We start from the raw sequence: 24,075 nt of genomic DNA on the forward strand, positions 1-24,075 counted from the left end.
CCCAGGGGAAGGCGAGGGCAGCTCGGAGGTCTGAGCCACCACATCTCCCCACACCCTGAGCCTCTGAGGTTGGCAAAAATAATTCCAATACCATGTTTTTCCTCCCCACTGCCTCAGCCATGTGCTGCTGGAGCCCCACTAATCCCTTAGGCAGCTAAAGGCTCCTCCGGGGAAAGTAGGGCAGATGAGCCGTGATGAACGCAGCGCAGGAAAGCGAGGAATCTGCTTAATGAGCACAGCGAGCTGCTGCGCGTCACAGAGAGGGGAGGGAGCCGCCGTCTTCCCCAGGAGGCTTTGTCGCAACCACAAATCACACACATTAAATGCAGACGCGACACCGCGTGCACACGTTGTGAGGGGTGAAGGCGGGACGGGAGGTCACCAGGGCAAGGGGACACCCCGAGCGGCTCATTGTGCCCGGCCCTGCAGCTGGGGCTGCGCTCGCAGGATGAATTGCGGCCGCTCTGCCGTCAGGAAGGCGAAGTGTGTCCAATGCAGCCAGCAGTGCTGCCCGGGTGGCAGAACGGCCTTTTGCTGTTATCACCAACTCATGCAGGAAATTGCTTCAAGCCACACCAGGAAAAAGAAAAGGGGAAATGTTTTCCTGGAACAAGTAGTGTCACCATGCTGGGCTTTTTTTTTTTCCACAACAGCTTTTTCAGCTGGTATTTAGTGCAGGAAGGTGAGACCCTGAGTGCTCTGTGGGGCAGGATCAGTCCCGGCGCGGGGAGCAACCAGCAAAGCAAAGCTGAGGCGTGCAGGGCGCGATGGTTTGAGCTGCAGCCGAGCACTGGCGTGGTTCAAGGGCCCCTCCGTGCGCTCTCCCGCTCGGCTCCCGCGCTGCGCCGACCCCGGGATCGAACCCCTGACCCACGGCCGGACCCTCCGCACCCCCAACGCCCCGGTGCCCGCCCTGCGCATTCCCGAGACCCCGCCCCGCCCACACACAGCCCCCGCCCACCCCAGGCCCCGCCCCGGCCCCGCCTCGTCTCGCACGGACCCTGCCCAGACACCCAAGCACCGCCCCTCCCGATTTACCCTCTTTCGATTGGGCAGCGCTGCCCGCCAGTCAGAGGCGATCCCGTCGCCTATTGGGCATCGTTGATAGGTCTGGCGCGCCGCCCGCCTCCTGCGGGCTCTGGCGGCCGCTGATAGGCGGCGGCGGCGGCAGCGCCCCCCCGGCTGGGCCGCGGTCGGTGCCTGGCAGCCAGAGGGTCGGCGCCGCCATCGCCATGGGCACCCGCGACGACGAGTACGACTACCTGTTCAAAGGTACGGCCCGCGCCCGCTCCCCTCGGCGGGCCCGCGGCGGCGCTGGGCCCGGCCCGGCCCGGCCCTCCCGGCTGCGCTGCCCCGGGCCCGGCGTGGCCGCCGAGGCCTTTGTGCGCGGGGCGGCCTTACGGACAGCGCCTGCCGCGGCGGGGCCGCCTGGGGCTGGCGCTGGGGGGACAGCGGGGCAGCCCCGCGGGCCTTTCCGTCCCGGCGCGGCGGGGGCTGCGCGCTGGCAGCCGGGCGGGCGCGGTCCGGGAGTGCGGGGGAGGTTCGAGCCTGGGCTGGGGCCAGGAGCGGGGCTGGGCCTCCCCCGGGGGTTGTGCCCGGCGGCGGCACCGCTCGCGGGGGTCGCCCGGGAGGTCGCTCCGGGTGTGGAGCTGGAGCCGAAAGAACTTGAGGTTCCGTGGAGAACTCCTGCAGCGCCAGTAGCTGCAGCCATGGAGGTTCATAGCGTTAATGGGGCTTTGCCTGGCGTTATTTTAGTGCTTCTGTCCCCATGTTTGTGACATTCGGGGTTGTCCAGCAGAGGTTGTGGGAGGGGTCGATAACCGTGGGTGGGTTTAGTGCTGGCTCAGGTGTTTTATTGCGGTTGGTGTCCTGTGTGTGTGGAGGTGCCGGGGTTCACCTGGAGCACCCACAGCGCTCAGGAATCGTGTAAAACCTTCACCTCCGCGTTTCCCAGCCCGTTTTACCCCGGTCTCCTCTGGTAGCGTGGCTGAAATCCTCAGATTCATCGCAAGAATTCCCTGTTAGAAAAGGCGAGGTTAACGTTACCATCTCGGGGTGTTTGTGCTTTACTGCCATGAAGATGCCCCTGCGGTTTGATGTCAGGGCTCATTGTATGTCCCTGGCCCCTAACAAGGGCAGCAGTGATTCCACACTCGCTCGTTGATGGAAGAGCAATTATTCATCTGTTGGAAATACTTTATGGATGTATTTGCTTGTTTGGCGTTCTCTTTTTTTACAGTTTATAAGACACTGGCGAATATAACAGCACCATATTTCTTCTATGTGTATAAAGCAGACGACTATCCTCCGAAAATATGCTGAACTGGCCGGGTCTAAACTAGTTTTCTTCTGAAGTCGTTCCGCCATCTATTTCCCAAGTGGTTTAATAGGCAGCAACTTGAAAGCCCAAACATGTAACTTTGTTTTCTTCCTTCTGTGGATAAGCAATTAGGTAGGCAAAACTGCGCTCATCTTTAAAAATACTAAGGCCACTTTGAAATGCGCTTTTAATTTTATCTGGAGTTAAACTTGACCTAGAGCCGGTTGGTCAGGGCCGCGCTGCTGTGCTGATACTGTGGAGTGACTTGGTGCGCTTTGTAGCGCTTAAAATAATGAACCATGGGGCAGAGAATTGTCCTGTTCTGTGTGTGCTTTGGATTTGTTTTTAAATAAAGCCACAAAAAAACCCGCAGCCTTCTCTATCTACTCATCTTATCTTTCCTTCCTTCTAGGCTTTTTGGGACTAGGTGAGCAATAATGAACATAAATGGAGCCAAATGGGGTGAGGTCTCCGCTGTAGGACCAACTTCCCTTCATTTCCATTCTGCCGCCGCCAGTTATGGAATTAAATATCAAGCAAATTGACATAATGAAAAAAATCATGTCCATGGATTGGACAGACGTCTGGTTTGGCCCCTTCTTAGATGGTTTTTGAGCTCCCTGTGTCAGAGGGAGGAGTCTTGGTGGGGAAGGGCTGCAGGCTGGGTTATTTTTATTAAATTTAAGGTTTGACCCTTTGCCCTGCCGCCCATTTCCAAAGGAAATGTGGTTGGACTCTGATTTTAGCTTTTACAGTTGCGCTTGTTTAAGGAATTTGCATCCTTGCACTGTAGCATTATTTAGGATGGCTCCGGTTGAACGTAGTGTTGCTTTAAAGTCACAATCTAAACTTTTTTTCTATAGTGGAAGATCTGGATCGTCTGTCTGTTAGCATAGGTTATATTAATCAGCTTTATGAACAGTTTAAACGGTGAAGAGCCCCATTTATTGGTAGTCTCTCTCATGTGAATTTCTGCCTGTGAAACAGTTGTGCAGGGCTGACAGTGGCCAAGGAGTCTGCAGTGAGTTTGTGGGGAGCTCTGGTGTTCACATCGTCTGTCTGTCCATCCGTGTGTTAGGACCAGCCCTTCCATAGGGCTACAGGAGAGATGAACGTTATCGGGTCCAGCACACAGGAGGCAAAAACTAACTCAAGGTTTCAACTGGCGATGCGAGCGTGGTTATAGCCGGGCTGCTCCGCTAAACTGGTGCCTCTGTATTCCCGATTCCCTTTCTCTGTGCATCCCGGCGGTCAGAGCTGCTTATTTTATTGATCACGACAAAACGTGGTTTGTTAACAAAGGCACTGAGCGAAGCTTGGGGAGAACAAGCGGGTTGTGTGTGCAGAGCGATGGGGCTGCGTGTGGGTGATGGAGCTCGGGGTTTGGGCTCCGCTCCCAATGAGTTTGGTGGTTAAAAAGCAAGAACTTTTCACGCTGAGTTTTGGATGGGTTGGATCTGGAATTGAATTCATGACCTTTTAATATTTGTTGAAATATCGGAAGCCTCATAGCTATTAAAATGTGAACTGCACGTTAATTTTCCTCTCAAGAAGATCGGTTATTATCAGTGTTTATTTTAGAAATGAAGTGTGAGGTTGTGCAGATGTGTGCTGGCTCATGGAAAAGGAAGGAGAAACACCCGTGGAAAAAAGAGCTTTCTTTTACCTTTGCGGGGATTTAGACTGCGCCAATTGGAGCTTAAGCCTAACAAAGGCTGCGCTTATTAAAAACAAATGTGTGTCATATTAGTCATCAATACCTGGCAACCTTATGTAGCTCATATTTATAATGAGCTCTGCTTATGTGGTCTCTGCTGGAGAGAGAGTTTTAATCTCTTGGGTTGTTCAAAAGAATTTTTTTTTCCCAGATTAATAGTCTGTTGTATTTAAAATTCTATTTTAAACTTGGATTTTGTTTTTCTTACTAACGCTGGGTTTTTATTTCTGCATTTTGGCTGCTTTGCACCAGGATCCCGTGTACAAAGCGGGTGCTGGGACTGTGGGTCTGGGTGGTTCCGATTCAGACTTTACCCATTCAGGTGTGTTTAGGGAATATTCAGGCTCTTATATCTGATTTGGAACTTTTCTACTCCGTCGAGACTCCTGCAATGCTGTCCGATGGCCTGTTCCCAAATGTAGGAACTTTCCTAAGGTCTAATCATTCCGTCCACAATCTTGCAGGTGTCTTCTTGCTTAATTCCCATAGAAAATAAGAACTTGTGGGTTCTATCTCCATGGGGGCTTCCAGTCTGTGTTTCTCCTGAAAGCAAAAATCCTTGTTTAATGCTCAAGATTGAGCAGGAACAAGAAGCACTTGGAGACTGAAAGACAGAGAGAGCGTTATTTACCGAGTGGGGATCTCAGCACCTTCCTTTGGTCCTTGTGCATCCAGTGACTTCTCACCAATGCTCTCAGATCTCTGCTGGAACGTGGAGCAGCAGGTCAAGGGGAGGCTGGTGCTTTGCTGCCCATTGCAGGAAACAATCCAGGAACCAGCTTAAATAGCACGGGACCCCCTGAATTTTGTTCCTGTGACAGAGTTAATGACCTGGGAGCCATTTGCACAATTTGTGCCCGAATTTCAAAACGCCAGCGGACAGGAGGTGGCTGGAAGGCGCAGAGACGGCAGTGCTGTCTCGAGCTGCAGGTTCATGGGAAGGTAACGCCCTTGGGAAGCAGTTGGAAGCTCCAGGGTTTTTCCGAGCTGGTGGGTGTTCTGACCTCCTCCTGCCGCTGGCCCGGGCTGCGCCGCAGGTCGCGGTGCGGGATGGGCGACCTCTGTTCGGCCCGTCCTTGGAGCGCCCCGTGGAATTAGTGATGAAAAGCTGTTTGTCTGGAAAATCACGCTAACGAAACCTTGGAGTTAGAACTCTTAATAACATCATTTTTTTTTTCCTATCTCTGTTCTCATACCCTAAAAAATGGCTCAGGCCGTTTGCCAGCGCGGCGAGGAGCTGATTTCAGCCGGGCGGGGAGATGTGGCGCTTTGCCACGATCCGCTGCCCACCCGTTCCTGCCGCTGTTGTGACCGTTCAGCTGCGCGAGCACAATTGTCCGTCTGTCTGCGCTGTCAGGCGGATGAAATGCTGGGGGGGTGTTGAGGAGTCCGGAGCGTTTCAACAATCTCCCCGTGCAGCTCGAGAGCTACAGCGGGAATTTGGGAATGTGCTCTCAGGGGCGGGAGGTTCCTGAGCTGGAGCAACACGCTGCCAGGGCCGTGTCCTCAAACAACGGCCTGAGCAGAACTAACCTGTAATAACACTAAAAGCCGAGCGTGATCCTTGGCCCTGGGAGAGCTCTGAGCTCATTCTGGAAGCGTCTACTGAGGAAAGTCTTCTGCAATTTGTTGTGCAGGGATCGAGAATGTTTTCCGCCCGTGTTTGCTCTTCTATAGGAAAAACAGATTGTATGAGTGAGGAAGATGAGCAGATCTGGACTTTGAATCCGAGTAGGAAGTACTTCCAAGGTTGAAGAAGCCTCACGGAGCTGCCTGGCCTCCTCCTGCTCCAGCCGGGTTACTGTTACTAGACTACCAAAGTCATACGTGATATGATATTTGTGAGAATAAGGGAGCATGGCTTAATTGCTTTTAGTCTTGTTTCTTGCTCTAGTCAGCAACAGAGGGATGTAAGAAAATGTGTGTGATTGCGTTAGCTGCACGGTAAAGGACCCAATGTGACAAATATTGGCTTTGGAGCTGTTGGTGAGACGGTCTCATGGAGATCACGGGTTGGTGGGGCCGGTGTGAGGCAACTCAAGCAGGAATCATGGAATGGTTTGGGTTGAAGGGACATGTCCCATGACAGGGACATCTTCACCAGCTCAGGGTGCTCAGAGCCCCGTCCAGCCTGGCCTGGGGTGTCTCCAGGGATGGTTCATCCACCACCTCTCTGGCCAACTTGGGCCAGGCTCTCACCACCCTCAGGGCAACAATTCCTTCCTCGTGTCCAGCCTGAATCTCCCTCCTTTAGTTTAAACCATCACCCCTTGTCCTGTCACCACAGGCCCCGCTGAGTTGCAGGGCTGTGCCTCCAGAGCCGTGAGCTGCAGCCCCAGAGTAGGGGAAACTCCTGCTGCAAGATGGACCTTTGATTTTCACAATTGCGTTCAGTAAAGCTGCGGTTTGTGTGCTGAAGAGCTCCACATTAACATTTTTCTGTTAACATGGCAACACTTCATGTGGAGGCAGAGATTTTCTAGCTCATCTTTTACTTCTCATGCAATCTCCTAGGACTCAATGGGGGAAGTTCTGCTTTGCTTTATCTTTGTAGTATCAAATGTCTCTGATTTTTCATCTTTCTTTTTTAAACATTTTTGTGGTGAACTTATTTATGAATTCAGTTATTGAAAAGAAACACCCTGTATGACCCAAAGTGAGACTGCAAGTATTGCTTACTTCCAGGGTTAGGGTTACTTACAGGGGCGATGGTGGGGTTTTGTGTGTGGTTGGTTTGTTTAGTTAATTTTTTGGTTTTTAATTAAAAATAGAGCAGGTTTATACCATACACAGGCTTCCGTCAGGCAGACAGATCGCCTGTTGCCACGTTCTTGTGTTAATTGTGGTCGGATCCGTGTTTGGCTGTTGACAGTTGTTGCAGCGGTTTCTCATTTCCATCTGTTAGTAACAAAAGGGCCGGGGGCTGTTTTGGGGCTGGAGTAATGAAGTCAGTGTTAGCATCATTTTCTCCAATATTTGGCTGTGCAATCCGGGTCCTGCCCACAGGGCAGGTATCACCACTGCGCTGCGAAAACACTGCTGTGAACTATTAATTTCTAAAATAACGTCTTTTCTTTTTCCCAGTTGTGCTGATTGGAGACTCCGGAGTTGGGAAGAGCAACCTCCTGTCCCGTTTCACACGCAATGAGTTCAATCTGGAGAGCAAGAGCACCATCGGGGTGGAATTTGCCACCAGGAGCATCCAGGTGGATGGGAAGACAATAAAAGCGCAGATCTGGGATACGGCAGGACAGGAGCGGTACCGCGCCATCACCTCAGCGTGAGTGCCGGGCCGGCAGCAGGATGCTGGTAGAGGTGGTTCAGATGAATTTGTGAGGAGAGAATTAACAAAACAAGTTTGGGGCGCAGGGCAGAATCGTTATGACGTACATCAGTGTAGATCCAGCTCATTAAATAGCAAATAGTTTTGTGTTCCCTGAGTAATATAATGAAAGTTATTTTTAGATTTTAATGATGCTACGATAGAAAAAATGACAGCAAAAATGACGGCATAAATCCAAAGTGTGGGGAATCCTGTTGGAGTCCTGCGATTTGGGTTTTTTTACCCACCCCCGGCTGTGCTGTTTCCATCACACGCAGTGAGTGACACTTCTGATGGAACTGGGGACAGTTTGGCGTCAAGTTTTGGTCTGGGCACAGCAGTTACCATAATGCCTGTGGCTTCTGGTCTTCATTGGCCCCTGGATCTTGAGATTAAGGATATTTATAGGCCAGTCTGCAGCCACAAACTCCCTTGAAATCTCAATGACTTTGAGTTAGTCACAGCCCTGAAAATTAGGTCTGACAGTGAATGCTGGATAATGAGCAAGCAGGAAAGCAACTGTGGTGATGCTGACCCTGCAGCGTCGGGCACATCCCAGTTTAAAACAGTGCTGTTGGGATGCTTTTGTGTACAGCACCTCTTTAATCCCGACACTGGCTTGAGGTGAAACCCCTGGGTGTATCTGTTTCTATGCAGATAGCAGGCAAAAGCATCTTTTAGAAGAGAAAAATAAAACCACCTTATTGGCAGGCCTACTTATCCTGGGCATGTTCTGAGCAGCGAGTTGAAATTGTATGATTGGTACAGATTTATATCAGTTTTTAAAGGTACAGGCCTGTTTCTGAGTCATACGCAGATGGAGCCATTTGTTTTAAACTCCAGGTAAGGAGAACCTTTTTCATTGAGGTGAAACAGCGTCATGTAGAATAGATGGGAGAAAAATCAAAGAGCGTGGAGCCTGAAGGGAATCAGCTGTAGGGAAGGAACGCAAAAACAAAGTCATGCAGGAGCAGATGGAAGCGGCGATTTCATCTTCCGTGTTTTCTTAGCGTGTTTTTTTGAAGTTTTGTGACCCTTAAGTCACTCTTACTGCTGCAAAAGCCGAGCAGCAAAACTGCTGGTGGAGTTTTGTTCACCAGCAGCCGCGGCTGGTGGCAATCGGGGCATCTCGCGCTGCGCCGCTGGCACGGGCTCCGCTGACACACGGGGCCGGTTCAGCTGGTTCCGCCGGCACCGCCACAACCAGCAGCAAAAAGCGAATGTTTTCTGCCGACTTGGTGCCCTGAGTCGGTTCGGCGCCCGGTTGGACGGGTGCTGGCAGAGCAGGAGATGCGGTAGCGTTGTGTGGAAGAGAAACACGGACGCTACAGGGTTGCTGGTCTAGATTGGCTTGTGCCATCCCAGACCCTTGGCATGAGCTGAAACGGACCCAAACCTGCACTGTTCTCAGATTATGGACTTGTGGATAAGCGTCAAATAGCCCAGAGTCCCCCTTTTTAATTTCCAAGAAGGACAGGAGGTATTTGGAAGATAAGCAACGAATAGTGATGTTTTACTAAGGACTATTTTCTTAGTAGAAAAGTTATAACTTCACAAAAACCTTCTAGTGGTACCGGTGCTGAGCTGCACTGGGAGTCTTCTCGCTCGCTGTTTCAGCAGAATAGAAACGTCATGGCTTCTACAGTCTCTTCAGGATTTTGTTACATACACTGGAATTTTTAGGAATGCTGTTAAAAATACCCGTTATTTGGAACTTGGTTTTAGGCTTAAAAAATCCCCAACAGCAGTATTTGCATCAGCACAACCTTTTTCAAAGTGGGGGGATTTAAGGTTTTAGTAGGCACCAGTATAGAATCAGAAACCAGGGGCTGGACAACGCTCACTGCCTTGTGCTTTCAGATATTACCGCGGTGCTGTCGGGGCTCTTCTCGTCTATGACATTGCCAAACATCTCACCTACGAGAACGTGGAGCGCTGGCTAAAGGAGCTCAGAGACCACGCGGACAACAACATCGTCATCATGCTGGTGGGGAACAAGAGCGACCTGCGCCACCTGCGCGCCGTGCCCACCGACGAGGCCCGGGCCTTCGCAGGTCTGTAGGCAGCGCCTTCCGGGCTGCTGCTCTCGACTCCAACCTGTTGTTGTTGAGGACTGAGCTTTCACTTCAAGTTTTATTTGGGACCCTAAAACACATTTAAGGTTTTTTTTGTTTTAAAAATGAAAATATCTTGGCGGATTAAACAGCACGTGTGGCTGTGGGTTTGTTTTGCTTTAAATCCAGCGGTAGTACATGTTTTTGAAACGCCGTCCTTGAGCTGCCTGGTAGCTGAAGATTAAGCGCTTCCTCTAGCAAGGTTAGAAACAGTAAGAAGAAGAGAAAATGTCACAATATAAATATAAAATATCGCAAGACAAAATGTCTTTCCTTCCTTCCTAGAGGCCTGGTTCTCCGTGTCAGCGTGGAGAGCTGCAAGTGAACCTTCTCTTAGATGCTGTAGCTGTAGTTTCTGTGCCAGAGCAGACACAGTGTCGTCTAGTTTCATTTAAGTGCAATGATCATCAGATTTGGAGATGTTGGGAGGAATCAAGCGGGTTACGTGAGCTGTGCCACTGCGTTACTTCTCGCTTGCAGATCACTGGGAAAACAGCCAAATTCTCTTTTGCCCTTATAGTCTTAGGGACATTCAGGTTGCTTTTGTGTGGCTGGCAAGCTTGGAGGTGGAATTTAAATGTACAGCCTATAAAATCCTTCTAGGAATATTACGAGGGCCTGGTTAAATGTCTGTTCTCAAGTTTGCCAGTAAGCCAGTGCCCTGTGGTTAGTAAAACCACTTTACATTTTCAGACGAATGAGAAACGAAGTCTATACAAGAAGCAAAACGAGTTAGTGGGCACCCTAGATAGTGTGTTATCATGGCCACTTGCTTCAATGTCTTATTTTTGGCCCTGACTCCCTGCTCAGATTGTTTTAAATAGCCAGTGATGGGCCAGGTGTTGCTGTTTAGGCGCTGTGACTGAAATGTGCTTCTATCTGGGCAGGTGGTCCTGTAGTGTTCTAGGTGTGATGTTTGGGTGTTAATCACAATTTAAATATATATATATATATGTGTATATATATATATGTGTGTGTATATATATATACGTATATATGTGTGTGTGTATATATATATATGTTCTGCATTGTAAGAGGAAAGAAAAAATACTGTGTTACTAGTAATGATTGTAATTTGGAGGTGGGGTCTGATTAGAAAAGTGTAGGTCTGTTGATCTTTGTGGGGTTTAGGAGGAACATTGTGCCTCCTGTTGCAGCCAACGTGCTTTCCCCGCCTCTTGCTCAAGGTACCTCTGGGCAGGAGCTGTAGCTGATGAGAATAATGTTGTGCAAGGCCGGGGAAACGTGTGGCTTGAGCGAGCCAGGGCTGCAGCGAGGAGAACGTTCTCACGCGGTGGGAAGGCAGCGGTCGCAGGTGATGCTGCCGCAGCGCCCGAGCTGAATAAACGGTGCAGCGGCCGCTCTAGTGGGACAGGAACACAGATAAAGCAGACTGTGCGCTGGCTCATTCGGCCTAAAAATAAAGGTGTAAACCGCAAAGTAAAAGTGAAATAAAGTGCTGTTAAAAGTTTTTTAACTGAACCACTTGTTATTTGTTACAGAAAAAAATAACTTATCTTTTATTGAAACTTCTGCCCTGGATTCAACAAATGTAGAAGAAGCCTTCAAGAACATCCTGACAGGTACGGTTTGTTACACAGTCAGTGGATCTTCTTCATGGGCATGTTTTGTGGTTATCTAGAATGTTTTGGAAATGAATGTTCAGAATGATGATTTGTTTGCCAGACTTCTAGTCCTACCTTTGTGTTCTGCCTCCCACCCCACACAACCTTCCTGCCCAAGAATCTGGAGGTTTTGGGTCTCCTGGTGTTCTATAAGTTTAAGCTATTGCAATAGCACTGGTAGTTCTGTCCCTGTAGTGAACCGGTGGCCGTAGAATCACAGAATCATTTTGGTTGGAAAAGACCCTCAAGTCCAACCATAACCCACCTCTGTCCCTGCCCCATGCCCTGAGAACCTCATGTCTGTCTGTCCAACCCTCCAGGGCTGGTGACTCCAGCACTGCCCTGGGCAGCCTGTTCCAATGCCCCACAGCCCTTTGGGGAAGAAATTGTTCCCACATCCAACCTCAGCCTCCCCTGGCACAACTTGAGGCCGTTTCCTCTGCTCCTGGCGCTTGTTCCTGGGGAGCAGAGCCCGACCCCCCTGGCTCCAAGCTCCTTTCAGGCAGTTCAGAGATCAGAAGGTCTCCCCTCAGCTCCTGTTCTCCAGCTGAACCCCCAGGTCCCTCAGCCGCTCCATCACACTTGTGCTCCAGCCCCTCACCAGCTCCGTTCCCTTCTCTCCACTCGCTCCAGCACCTCAAGGGTTTTCTTGGCGTGAGGGGCCCAAAACTGTCCCCAGGGTTGGCAGTTTGGCCTCCCCAGGTCCCAGCACAGGGACAGTTGCTGCCCTAGGCCTGCTGGCCACACCAGTGCTGGTACCAGCCAGGATGCTGGTGGCCTCTTGGCCACCTGTGCACACGCTGGCTCATGTTCAGCTGCTGCCACCAACACCCCCAGGTCATTTTCCAGCTGCTCTTCCCCAGCTGCAGCGTCCATGGGGCTGTTGTGACCCCAGTGCAGGACCCAATAGCAACACTTCAGCTGGTCAAGAAGTGGGGACAAAAATTTCTCATTGCAGAAGGAAGAGACAAGAATAAACATGACAGTCCCTTAGAGCCCTCAGCCGCTCCCATCACACTTGTGCTCCAGCCCCTCACCAGCTCCGTTCCCTTCTCTGAACTTGCCATGCTAGGAAGTTAAACGTTCGTGTGCTCTCTTGCAGCAAAACAAACTGGTCCATGATATTTTTGGCCGAAGTCTTGTTCCCAGCCAATGGCAATGGCTGCAGGTGACTGGGCACCAAGAGCTGCTTTCTGGGAATGTCCCTGAAGCGTCCCAGGAACTGTCTAAGAACGTGATAGTGGTCACAGGCCAAAGTGAGCTCTATGATTTCCAGTGCCCAAGAATGTTCCTCAGCACATTTATCAACTGGAGATGTGAGTGCCGAGTGCACCGTGTCCAGCTGCAGCGTCAGTCTTGCTGTATGTGTGGGAATGTCTGCTGTGTGTAGCATGGGAGCTATTCCAGGTGCTTGTACTCTGGGCTTTCTTCCTGTTTCAGAATGGGCTTAGAATTTCCATTCCTTAGGATGGGGTTGTTGCCTTGTGTGTATTTTCTTGGCCCTGGCGTAAGGGAGCACCCCACTGCACACGAGGGCGAGGATTCACCAGTGAAGCTTTATTACTGTAGCTACACCAGCAGGTCATCCTTACCGTGCTGAGCCGTGACCAAAGCACTTTTGTTAGCAGCATTTCCAGCTGGTATGTTGAAAACTCCACCCCTCGAAGGCTCCTTTGGCCCTGGTAGAGTGCAGCTCTGTTCTAGGCTAAATGCAGCATGTGGGGAACTTGCTGATTTCCTTCCAAGTGTGGGTTGTGTGGTCATGAGGGTGGAGAAGGAGGACGGGGCTGGTATGGGGAGGTTGTGAGCCGGGGGATACGTGGCCTACAGGCAGTAAAGTGGGAAGGAAGCACACGGAGCAAGAGAGATGCTTAAAATAAGCACTGCTCATATCTGTTAATTCAGCTGGGATGGGTGACTTTTCCCAAACTTGGGCTTTGGCCTAATCTTACTGTAATTGTAGTTAGACTTTGAGTGTGTCAGCGCTGTATACGTTAGCATTCTGTGTTCCAGAGGATGGATGGGAGCTCACAAACCCTGGTGCACGTGAGCATCTCTGCTTGTGCAGGCTCTGCCTTTCGCTCTGTGTTCTGCAGCAGTTGTATCTCAAAATACCCTTTGAGATGACAGGGAGTCACCTGTTGATGTTTCAAAGCATTGTCTTCCACTCCTAAAATGAAACCTTAAAATCCTATCTGAATAGGAGGAGGGCTGTCAGATAGCTCTACCTCTGGCTGCCCCACGACTTCAGAATCTTGTTCTAAAGAGAGGAAAATGCCATATAATTTGTCAGTGTGTTTGTTCTATCTCATGGAAAGCCCTTTAAGATCCATATGGTGAACATGAAGAATCGGCAAGATCCCAATTACTGACTATTGCTTATTATAGCTGAATTCTAGACTGACAAACTGTATCTATAGTCTCACTGCTGTACGTTGTTTTGTGAAGCTGTGCCTGATTTACACGTCCCACAACACCTCAAGATGAGCATTTTCTGAGCTTTTTTTGTGACCAGATATTGATTTCAGTTACATGAGAAGGAGCCTTCGTTCTGGTGCTACTTGATTATCAGGACGTGTCTGGTGTTTGTGGCTTATTGGATGCTGACCAAAGAATTGACTTTGTGTTATTGTTTCTTGATTGTGCACAAACAAGAGCCTATTACTAGGGAAAAGGCTGAGTTTTAATATGCTGAATTGTGTAAGGCAGGTTGTTGTTGGATTCTTTTGCAGGGGGTGCGGGGAAGCAGTAAGAAGTGGTGGGATTGCTTGGCCTGGTGCTGGTCAACTCTGGTACTAGAAATGTGTTGCAATTAGAGGAAGGTGACCAAGAGGAGGCAAACAGGAGAAAAAGGGACAGCCAAGCTGCTCCTCCAAGCAAAAAACCTGACAGATTAGGAACAGGTGATATACTTAGGGAGCCAGAACTTGAGCTGAGGTCAGACCTGGGTAAACGGAACTCAAACCGCTCTCTTTGCAGCATCCTGGGCTCCCCAGAGTGCTGAGATTGTCCAGTTCAGGTACAGTGGGATGCGGCTGGTGAGACTGGGTAGTCCTGAAAATGCTGTTTTGAAAGGAGAGAATCATCCTGCGAAGGGAGGGAAAGAAACGTGGGACAATGTGTGTGAGCAGTGGGGTGGGAGCAGCAGGACGGGAGTTTCCTCGCTGGCCACCAGTTTGAGTGATCCCTAAAGAGTGGGAGAAAAACAACCAACCCTCCCCAAAAAAAACCCTTAAAAACCAACCAACCGAAAAACCCACAAACAAAACCCCACCCCAACAAAGCACATAGTCCCTCATGATTTTTAATCCTTACGAAAGACTGAGTGTTGCCATTTTGAGGCTGTGGCTGGATGAATGTGACCATAATATTTACCGCAGACTTCCAGGGAGGTTCTTGCCCTTTTCCTGTCTCACAATGGAGGGAAGTTGGAACAAGGGCTTATAGTCAGTGAAATAAGTAATTTAAAACCCTTTCAACTTAAAATATTTCTTCTAACTATGCAGTTGAAATGGTTTATTCCTGAAAGCTTTTAACCTGGCAGCAGTTACAGCTTTGTGGATCCGTGTACTTTCAGGTGTATAAATTAATTACCTCGGGAAAAGCATTTTTGGATGAATATGGGGCTTTATGAACCGTGTGGCTTTTTGCTGTCATAGCGGGGAAAACTGATTTGTTACAGAATAGGCAAATTCTGTCATTTGGTAGTAGCTGAAGTGTAAAATAGAGACTGTCAGCGCTGCTGCACGGTGACGTTTTGCAAGCGTCCTGTTGATTGGTGCTTCTCGATTATGTTGCCCACTTTTTCTTTAATCAAAAAATAAGATATTCTGTGTTTTAGAAATGAGCATTCCTGCTGCTTGCTCATTGAAAAAGCCTTTTAATAATAGGAGTTTGTGGGGATATTGAAAAAGAATGTGATAGGAAGTGCTGTTGTGGAAGGCAGCGAGGAATAATGTCTGAATGACTTTTCCAGAAGGAGCCAGTGTGTCCATTCAAGCAGATGTTACACAGCATAGCTGGTCAGGCTACATTTCCTTTCACAACTTTCAAGTTAATATCTTAAAATATGGGGGTTTTAGTGTCTTGGGCAGCCTGCTTTGCCGTGTTCAGAGCCACCAAGATGCTGGAGGGAGTGGAGCATCTCCCGTGTGAGGAAAGGCTGAGGGAGCTGAGGCTCTGGAGCTGGACAAGAGGAGACTGAGGGGGGACTCATTCCTGGGGATCAATATGGAAAAGGGGAGTGTCAGGAGGATGGAGCCAGGCTCTGCTGGTGACAACCAGTGACAGGACAAGGGGCAATGGGTGCAAACTGGAACACAGGAGGTTCCACTTAAAGATGAGAAGAAACTTGTTGGGGTGAGGGTGGCAGAGCCTGGCCCAGGCTGCCCAGGGGGGTTGTGGAGTCTCCTTCTGTGCAGACATTCCAACCCGCCTGGACACCTTCCTGTGTAACCTCATCTGGATGTTCCTGCTCCATGGGGGGATGGCACTGGATGAGCTTTCCAGGTCCTTCCAACCCCTGACATTCTGGGATTCCGTGTGCTCTGGGGAAGGCGATGCCTTTCCGGGCTCTAACCGCTGTGTTCTCGTTTCAGAAATCTACCGCATTGTTTCGCAGAAGCAGATCGCCGATCGGTCTGCGCATGATGAGTCTCCCGGCAACAACGTGGTGGACATCAGCGTCCCACCAACCACCGACGGACAGAAATCCAACAAACTCCAGTGCTGTCAGAACCTGTGACCTCCCGGAGATGACTCTTGTGCCCTTCACTTCGTCTGTGCTTCGTTTAGAAACTTGTGTGCACTTCTTCTCTCCTGTGATTCCGTGACTCCCTCTTTCCTCCTTTCCCCCGTTCCCAAATCTCCCTTTTCATCTTAGAGCTTTAATCGTAGGGCTAACATCCCCCTGCCTCCCAAATCCCTTCATGTGCTGACTTTTGGGCTTGAAATGTAGGCACTGATCTGATAGACGTGTTTGTGTTGGAACATCTGCTGCTGGGTAGTATCACATGAAACACTCTCCTCAAACGTTTTTGGTTTTATTTTTGTGGTTATTTGTTTTTCTGGGAGAGAAACCATGGGGACTTGAAGAAATAACTCCATTGAGGTGACAAGGTTTTTTCCTCCCCTAGTCAGATTTTTTCTTGTGTTTCTGTAAACATGAGGGAGAAATTAAAAGGAAATAGCTGTCCTACCAAATGCTCTCTTTTCTGTCCTTGATAGAGTCTCACAGTGAGGTTTTTAGTGGCTGCACACACATGAAAAAGCTGTTGAAAATAACATTACTTATAATGTAATTACCCCTAATACAGTTAGTCTGGCTGTGTAGTTTACCATTCCCTGCTTGGGAAATCTTTCTCTATCCTTGTTTTATTTGGGAACAATGAAGTGTGTCTGCATTGCTTTCTCTGCCACCACGAACGCCTGTGCTGCTCGTGCAGGCTTTACGGAGCGGCTTAATATTTATTCATGGCTTATGTTAATCAGTTAACATTATTGTACAGTAAGTGCCAGCATATTGATTTCGGAATCTTTCGCCAGGCTTATTTTGTACTGTAGATCAGTGTCTGCAAGCGGGATCTTCTATAGCTCCAGGATTTTTTTGCATGCTGCTTTTTCTCTAGGTCTCTCCTATCCCTGTTTGAGTGAGTGAAGCAATATTTTCATGTCATGTATATACCTGCACTTGTAAGGGTTTTGGTTGTTGTAGAGAAACACAATACTTTATACATTTTGTAAAACTCCTGCAGAACCATAGCATCTTGAACTTTCTCGTCATGATCTTTCACTATTGACCTTGTGCATAATCTTCTTGACCTCTACTAAAATGCGTAATATTAAGATTTCACATAATAACTACTAACTTGTTGTTTTCCTCTTACTCTGTTTTACTGAATTGCCGACTGTACTTCTCAAATGATTGTACTTCACCTGATGTAACGGGTTTGTCATCAGCAGGGCTAACTACTCGTACTCTGTTTAGCTGAATGGGAAGAGTGTTGTCACAGCTTCGGGTGGTTGGTCGCTCGCTGGCTTGTGCAAATCCTTTTGATGGCTTTTCCTCACTCACTAGCTCTTACACACCTGCATCCCCTCCGGTATACGCTGAATGGTATGATGAGGCAAGTACTGGGTGACACTATCTAAAGGAAGAGCTGGAGACCATCTGCTGCTCTCTGAAGGCCAGTGAAGCAGTTTGCAGTGAATTCTTGCTGTGCCTCACCTGCCGAATCCCACCTGCAGATGAGTGAGTTGACTTTTCTGATACAAAGCAAACATGAAACTGTGAATTGTGCTCGAAGGGGAAATCTGACATTCCAGTCTCAACTGTTCTGTCTGGTTATGTAATAAAATTAAGGGCGGTTAACTCTGATGGCTTTTCTTGTATAAGATTTCCAGACCAATGCCTTTAATTTCGTACCGTTCGAGGGCTGTAGCTCACGGCAAAGGCTGCGCCTGGTGCCCAGCGCTTCCGCTTTTCGGCTTTGTTTAGAGGACATGCTCAAGGTAAAGGGTATGCGCTTGCAGCCTCACCCCACCGATCGAGGATCCGAATTCCTCTTTAGGCACCGCAGGGCTCTATCTGAGAGTGTCCCGGGTTGGGAAGCGCTTTCAACACTTGGTATTTGGCATCCTGTTGGGAGAAGGTGCAGCCAGTGGACACTGGAGACGTCTCCTTTTTGGTGGTCCTAGAGCGGAATGGGATGTGCAGCCAGGATTTAAAGGCTGGCAGAGGAGCACACTGTCAGAAAGAGTGGAAAATTCTGAGCTCCTGAAAATATTTCATTCAAGAACAGGTGGATGCTAGCGGAGCTGGGTTCCTTAATTTTTGAGCAAAACCTTTTATAAAGAAATGAGTTGAACAGCGTGAGGAAGAACCATGCTGTTAAGAGGACGTATTAGCTCAGGGTGATCTATCAATGTTCACTCTGAAAATCCTGTTCTTAATATGAAGTTTCTAGAATCTGGCCTGATGCAAGAAGTTGAGAAGCAGCTTAGTCACTTCCTTGTCTCTTTTAAGAGACTTGCTCTAGTCTTTAACTTTGTGGAAGGCTCTTAGTTTTGCCTCAGAGTCTCAAGAAAAGGTTCATGTCTGGGGCTTAAGTGTGTTAAATTATGTGAGGGTTGAAGAGCCCTTGTGTGACTCCGTTGTGTGTTGACCAGAGCTCCCTCAGGGCAGGTGGATCTTGCACCCTGCCGGTCACACCAAGAGGATCAGGCTGGTTTTGTGATGTGGACAGGTCTCTTGCCTTTTGCTGCAGGGCCATTTGGTTTACCTGAGGTGTGAGAAGCGTGTGCACGTGTAAATGAAGCGGTGGTTTTACCTGCTGTGGTCACTCACGTTATTAGACGAGGTGTCGCCTCTCCCAGATTGCAGAGCTGCATTCCAGGCAGTGAGATGTAGCCCTTGGGTGGGTATGAGACGCTCTTGCCCAGACCGAGCACAAAGCCAACAGAAAAAGGACAGCGGAGCAGTTCTGCCTGGTAGAACCATCTTTCTGTGTGCAGGGGAAGATGCTTTTGATCTTGAGTGCCCCGGTGTCCTGCTGAAAGCAGCATGTGCTCTTCAGAAAGTGTAGCTACAGCCCAACCCGCTGTTGGTGATGGCTCCTGAAATTGCAGAGGGGAATCCTGAGGAAGGTCGGAGGGGTGAGGAGCTGCCTGGCATTCAGAGCAGCTCTCCGACAGGCCGGACTCCTTAACTGTGCTTTCCTGATGTGAAAATAGCAGTTAAATGTAGCCTTACCTGGGCTGCTTCCTACTGTCACTTCACTGACTGTGTCTCTCGTGTTACTGTCAGGAAAACAGAAAATGTTCCAGGTTTTTTCCATCTGCTGTAAGAGGTTTGAGGGCAGAATTTGGCTTATGTAAAACTGATGACGGGAGAGCTGCCTGTGAAAGAAGGAACATGTGCTATACTTGCTTTTCTTGGATGTTGAGGATGACTTTGATTTAACTATTAAAAAATAACACTAAAAAGCAGTGGGTGCTTACCAGCCAGCGTCAGTGATAGAAACCTCAGCTGGAGGCTCCTACTGATATTAATATTTAGAATAGGTCTTCCAATGTAGAGTTGGACAGGAGTCTTTTCTGCTAACTATCCTGTTAATTATGGGGACATTAAAGGCCAACATTAACACATAAGTGATCTGGTGGTGACCACACAAACAGGTAACTGGGAAAATAAATTAATTGGGCAGGCTGCTTCATTCAAACTTCTTCCTATTGAGTCAGATGCTTACAGAGCAGGTGAGTTAGTCTGGGATCTGCACTGGGAGTTTGTAGCCTGCACAGGACAAGAAAGTTGGGTTCATAGGCAAGTTTTAAAGCTCTATACTTGTAAACAGGATTTTTACATTTATATGAGTGACTGCTTGCTACGTCATCGAAAGGATTTTTTTAAATGTATGTTGCGGAAACCATCAAAATTTGGTAGAGGAAAAGGCACCGTGGCCCCTTCTTGCCCCTGTGGCTGCTTCTCAGCACTTTGGGCAGGTTGGAAGCAGCAAAAGGCCACTGCACCCTGAGATCCCCTTTGGGTGCTGTTGTTAGATCCCACGTAATGACCACGCAGTGTGTGGCACGGCCGGTCACGGAGTGTTCTGGTGCGAACAGGAGAGTTCTCTCAGCTGGACGTGCCAGGATTGGTCTGTGCCTTTTATCGAGCAGGTCACTTGCCAAAAGCTGCTTGCAAAAATGTACGGGAGGTATTTTTGCTTCCCAGATTCCTGTGTGCTGTGCTGGGCCAGAGGTTGGGGACGTCGTCTGTTAGTGGGTGAGTCTTACCTGCGCTTGCTGAGTTTCCTGTCCAAGCGTGGAGAACTTGCTTAGAGGTTCTGGACTGTAGAATAAAAAAAGATCTTAATGAGTGACTGAGTTACTTCATTTAAAAAAACCAAATACTAGGAAATACGGTATTAAAGGTGAGGGCTGAATTTCAAATAAGAAAAATAAGGCAATTAGAGGTGAAGATGAACTGTCCTTTAAGTAAAATACAGCGAGTCAGGGCTGAGGTTGAGTTCTCTTGACTGGCAGACTCTTAATAGAGTCTTAATTCAGTTTGAATGGTGATTGATGGAATGTTTCCACAAAATTAGTATCTCCAGGGCTGCACCATCTCAATGAAGAGTAATTCTCACTTTAACCTGCTTGGATAATGCACAGGAGTGTTTTACATCAGGCTTTGTAGGCTATAAATAGCAGTGGACCTTTACACAACCCAGAAGAGACGTTCCTTTTATTTACTTTTATTCCTGGTTCCTGTGTTAAGTGCAATTCACTTTGTAAATATACACATCACTTGATTTCTGTGCATGGTTGCTGTATTGTGGATATAAAGATTGCCAAATGAGCCCGTGTGTGCCAAGTTCTGTTCCAAACGCAACTGTAGGATAAGGTGGGAGTTAATGAGGTTAATTACCCTCAGCACCCCGGGCGCAGGTGCTCTGAGGGGCCGCTCCCCTCGCTCCAGGGCAGCCGTTGTTCTCTGGAGGGCTCCCGCTCCCTGCTCCTCCCCGGGGCTGGCTGGGCGTTCGCTGCCTCCATGAAAACCACCCCGAGCCGTGAGGCGCCGGGACCCGCGGCGCGGCCGGGGGAGCCCTTCCAGCTGCGGCCCGGGGGCAGGAGGCGCGGCCGGGTCACCGCTCGGTCCCCTCGGGTGTGGCCGCCGCCGGGGCCGCCCCGCCGGGCGGACCCTGAGGTGACGGGGCCGCGGGGCGGGGCGCCGGGCGGGGGCGGAGCGCGGCCGCCCTGCCGGGTCACTATTGGCCAGCGGCTGTCGCCAGCGGGGTCGCGTTGCGACGCCGGCCGGGTTCCGTGCAGCCTATTGGTTGGCTTGGCGCTGACGTCAAGCAGTGCGGCACGGCGATTGGCGGGCGGCGGCTGCTCCGCGGTGAGGGCGGGCGGCCGCGAGGGGGCGGTGCCTGCGGCCGCAGGAGCCGGCGATGGGGCGGCGCGCGCCGCGCTGAGGGGCCGCGGGGGCCGCAGGTACCGGGGGCGCAGGGACCGGACCGGACCGGACCGGACCGGGCGGGGCGGGGCGGGCGGCACCGGGGCGGGCACCGGGCCCGGCCCAGCGTCTGCTCCAGGCTGGGTGGTCGCGGTCTACCCGCCGCTGCTGGGGCCGGGTCGGGCCTCCCTCCGGCGCGGGGCTGCGGCGGCGGCGTCCTGGGCGGGCCAAGGCGGCCGGGCCGTGCTCTGGCTTCCCGGGGGTGGGCGCCCGGGCCCCTGACAGCGCTCCCGGCCCCGCTGCCCCGCTCGGGCGGGCGGGCCCCGCCGCGGGGGTGTCCTCCGGGAGCTGCAGCCGGGGCTCGGGCCGGCCGGGTCTCCGCGGCCCCTTCCCGGGCAGCGCGGCCTCTCCCGCAGGCACCGCCGGGGCCGGGCGGCTCCGCGCCGGCTGCCCCGGAGCTCCAGGCTCCTCCCGGAGCGGGGCGGGCGCCGGGCCGTGCGCTGCCCCCGGCGGCTGCGGGCAGAGCTGATCCCCGGCCCTGCCCGCGGCAGCCGGGCTGCCAGCAGGAACTCAACCTGGGGAAGAACGTTGCAGGCCCGGGGACTTGGAGCAGCAGATTTTGTATGTGCTCATTAGGCTTTATTTCCACGGGTACAAGTTGTCAGTAGGAAAAGATTTCTTTGCAGGTGGACTCCTCTGCCCGTTTTTTCTCCTCTTTTGAGTGCTGGTGGCTCTTGTTCTACACCACGTTTTTGACCTGCTGAGCACTGTGTAGCACGACAGGGAAGGTGCTGTCTTGGAGAGCTTGTCATGGAGATTTCCCAAGAGAATGAGTTCGGTGTCACAGCAAAGCTGAAGCACTTGGTACAGTTGTGTGCGGCAGCACCAGCTGCCTCCACAGCTTAGAATTCTGACTGACTGTTCTTGAACTGGGGCCTGTAAATCTCTCTGTCTCATTTCAACCAGTTTTCTTGAGACAACTGAGGCTAAAACGGCTCATTTGTGGGATTTGTCAGAGGGATGAGCCTGCGGCTCATGTGCAGGAAGGTGATTGTGACTTTGGAGGTGCTTTTCTCACTGTCTCAAACATTTGCTCTTGTCACGTGAGATGGGGAGACCAAGTTTGAAAACTGAAACCTGTGGGATGGCCTTAGAGTCAGACTTCTCGCCGATCTCTGCATGGTCAGTACCCACAGAAACGGTGCTCAGCTCACCACGGGGTGACGCACCTGCCGCGATGCTGGGAGTCCAGGCCGTCGCGTGACTTGTCGTGCAGGAGGCTGTGCAGAGCTCAGATTTTACAGGTGGACAGGTGGGGTGTCCCTTAAGTTGGCGCTGATGATGATGAACTGGAATGCCAGGGCGTTTCATCGGGCTGGTTTGTATTCAGCACGCCGGCCCTGCAGTGTGTGCAGACAAGGCTGCCCTGCCCCAGTGTGTGGTGAAGATCTGTCGATGGGGATGTGCTGCTTGTCCCACTCTGTGCCCTTTATCTGCTCGTGCTCAAGGGGCTGTTTGTGTCTCACTCTTAACCTTTTGAGAGAGGTTCTCCTGCCCCTCTGCTCTGCCCTGGGGAGACCACACCTGGAATCTTGTGTCCAGTTGTGGCCCCTCAGTTCCAGCAGGACAGGGAACTGCTGCAGAGAGTCCAGCGCAGCCACCAAGATGCTGCAGGGAGTGGAGCATCTCCCGTGTGAGGAAAGGCTGAGGGAGCTGGGGCTCTGGAGCTGGACAAGAGGACACTGAGAGGGGACTCATTCCTGGGGATCAATATGGAAAGGGGCAGTGTCAGGAGGATGGAGCCAGGCTCTTCTGGTGACAACCAGGGACAGGACAAGGGGCAATGGGTGCAAACTGGAACACAGGAGGTTTCACTTCAATCTAAGAAGAAACTTGTTGGGGGTGCGGGTGGCAGAGCCTGGCCCAGGCTGCCCAGGGGGGTTGTGGAGTCTCCTTCTGTGCAGACATTCCAACCCGCCTGGACACCTTCCTGTGTAACCTCATCTGGGTGTTCCTGCTCCGGGGGTGGATTGCACTGGATATGATTTCCAGGTTCCTTCCAGTCCCTGACATTCTGGAATTCTGTGATTCCTTGTTGCCAGCCCCCATTTTTATTGGGACTCTCATTCTCTTGCTCTACTCTTCCTCTAGCAAGCATTTATCTCCATGTCTTTCTCTTCTTGTACAGTTTCTGGCACTTCCTTGAGCCTTTTTCCAGGTTCCTGTGGAGGATGCCTGTGATGCCGCTGCGGTAGGTCAGCTCCGATGGCTGCGGCCAGGCCCCTTTATCCACCCTGCTCACGAGGATGTACAACCCTGCTCGGCTGCCAAGCTCGCACATGCACAGAATAATCCTTTTAACAGCTGGATTTTAACCTTGTCTTTCCAAGGCTTAAGAATCGGAATGTTTTTTTGCGTCCCCCAAGGATTGTGCAGACAGCTGCAGGAGGGTGTTTGGAGGTCTGGCAGAGCCCTGGTTTTCCAGGTGCCTTTGAAACTGCGATGGTTTGTCACCCATCAGAAACAGAGGCTTGAGGGGAAATTAGCTGGGACTGGAAAATCCCTTTGTAACGGTGAACTTAATAACTCTGGTTGAGGATGCAAGGTCTGACTACCCCCAGGCACGCATTGTGGAGTGTCTGGGCAGCCTCTGTCGGTCAGGAAGTCTGAACTCTGCCAGGAGCGGCCCAGGTGATGCAGGAAACAGCCAAGTGTGAGCTGAATGTGTGAGCTGGATGCCTGCGCCCGGCCGTTCAACACCAGCTGTGATGCTGGGCTGGCTCATCCCCACCGCTGGCAGGCGGCGAGTGGAAACAGAAAGAAAGCGTTGGAATTAACGGCTTCTTGTTTCTGGTGGGTTTGAGCGCCCTTTCTTTGCCGTGGAGCCGCGCTGAGGCGGCAGTGAGGTCACCCCGCGCTGGATGCCAAGGAGACGGCGCAGATGAGCAGAGTTACAGAAGTGCTAATTGTAAACGGCTTCCGATGAGTTCTTGCCTTTAGAGGGGCTGGAAGAGGGGTTGGCCCA

The 24,075-nt window shown here is 50.9% G+C and overlaps 2 protein-coding genes across 5 annotated transcripts in view; both read left to right on the forward strand.

Annotated features, from left to right (window-relative positions):
- Positions 1-1,144: 1,144 nt before the first annotated feature.
- On the forward strand, positions 1,145-15,842 carry RAB11B (RAB11B, member RAS oncogene family; the record flags this gene model as incomplete). Of its 2 annotated transcripts, XR_013923301.1 has the most annotated exons (6): positions 1,145-1,272; positions 7,122-7,317; positions 9,220-9,413; positions 10,976-11,056; positions 12,201-12,414; positions 15,697-15,825. XR_013923301.1 is itself a non-coding variant. In XM_080359105.1 (5 exons), the coding sequence occupies exons 1-5, from the start codon at positions 1,233-1,235 to the stop codon at positions 15,840-15,842; spliced, it is 657 nt and encodes a 218-aa protein (XP_080215231.1). In that variant the 5' UTR covers positions 1,145-1,232. The 2 variants fall into 2 exon arrangements, 1 of the variants encoding a protein (XP_080215231.1); XM_080359105.1 differs by lacking the exon at positions 12,201-12,414 and having other exon boundaries at positions 15,697-15,842.
- A 1,427-nt stretch (positions 15,843-17,269) lies between these two features.
- MARCHF2 (membrane associated ring-CH-type finger 2) overlaps positions 17,270-24,075 on the forward strand; it is a 47,541-nt gene continuing 40,735 nt past the window's right edge. Inside the window, exon 1 of one of the 3 annotated variants that reach the window (XM_080359103.1) lies at positions 17,270-17,348. The gene's annotated coding sequence lies outside the window, so the exon portion shown is untranslated. Of the gene's footprint in view, positions 17,349-21,019; positions 21,089-24,075 lie in introns of those variants that run through there. The other 2 variants (XM_080359100.1, XM_080359102.1) reach the window with 2 other exon arrangements.

Source organism: Nesoenas mayeri, assembly GCF_963082525.1.
Source record: "Nesoenas mayeri genome assembly, chromosome: 25".
In the NCBI taxonomy this organism is placed as follows: domain Eukaryota; kingdom Metazoa; phylum Chordata; class Aves; order Columbiformes; family Columbidae; genus Nesoenas; species Nesoenas mayeri.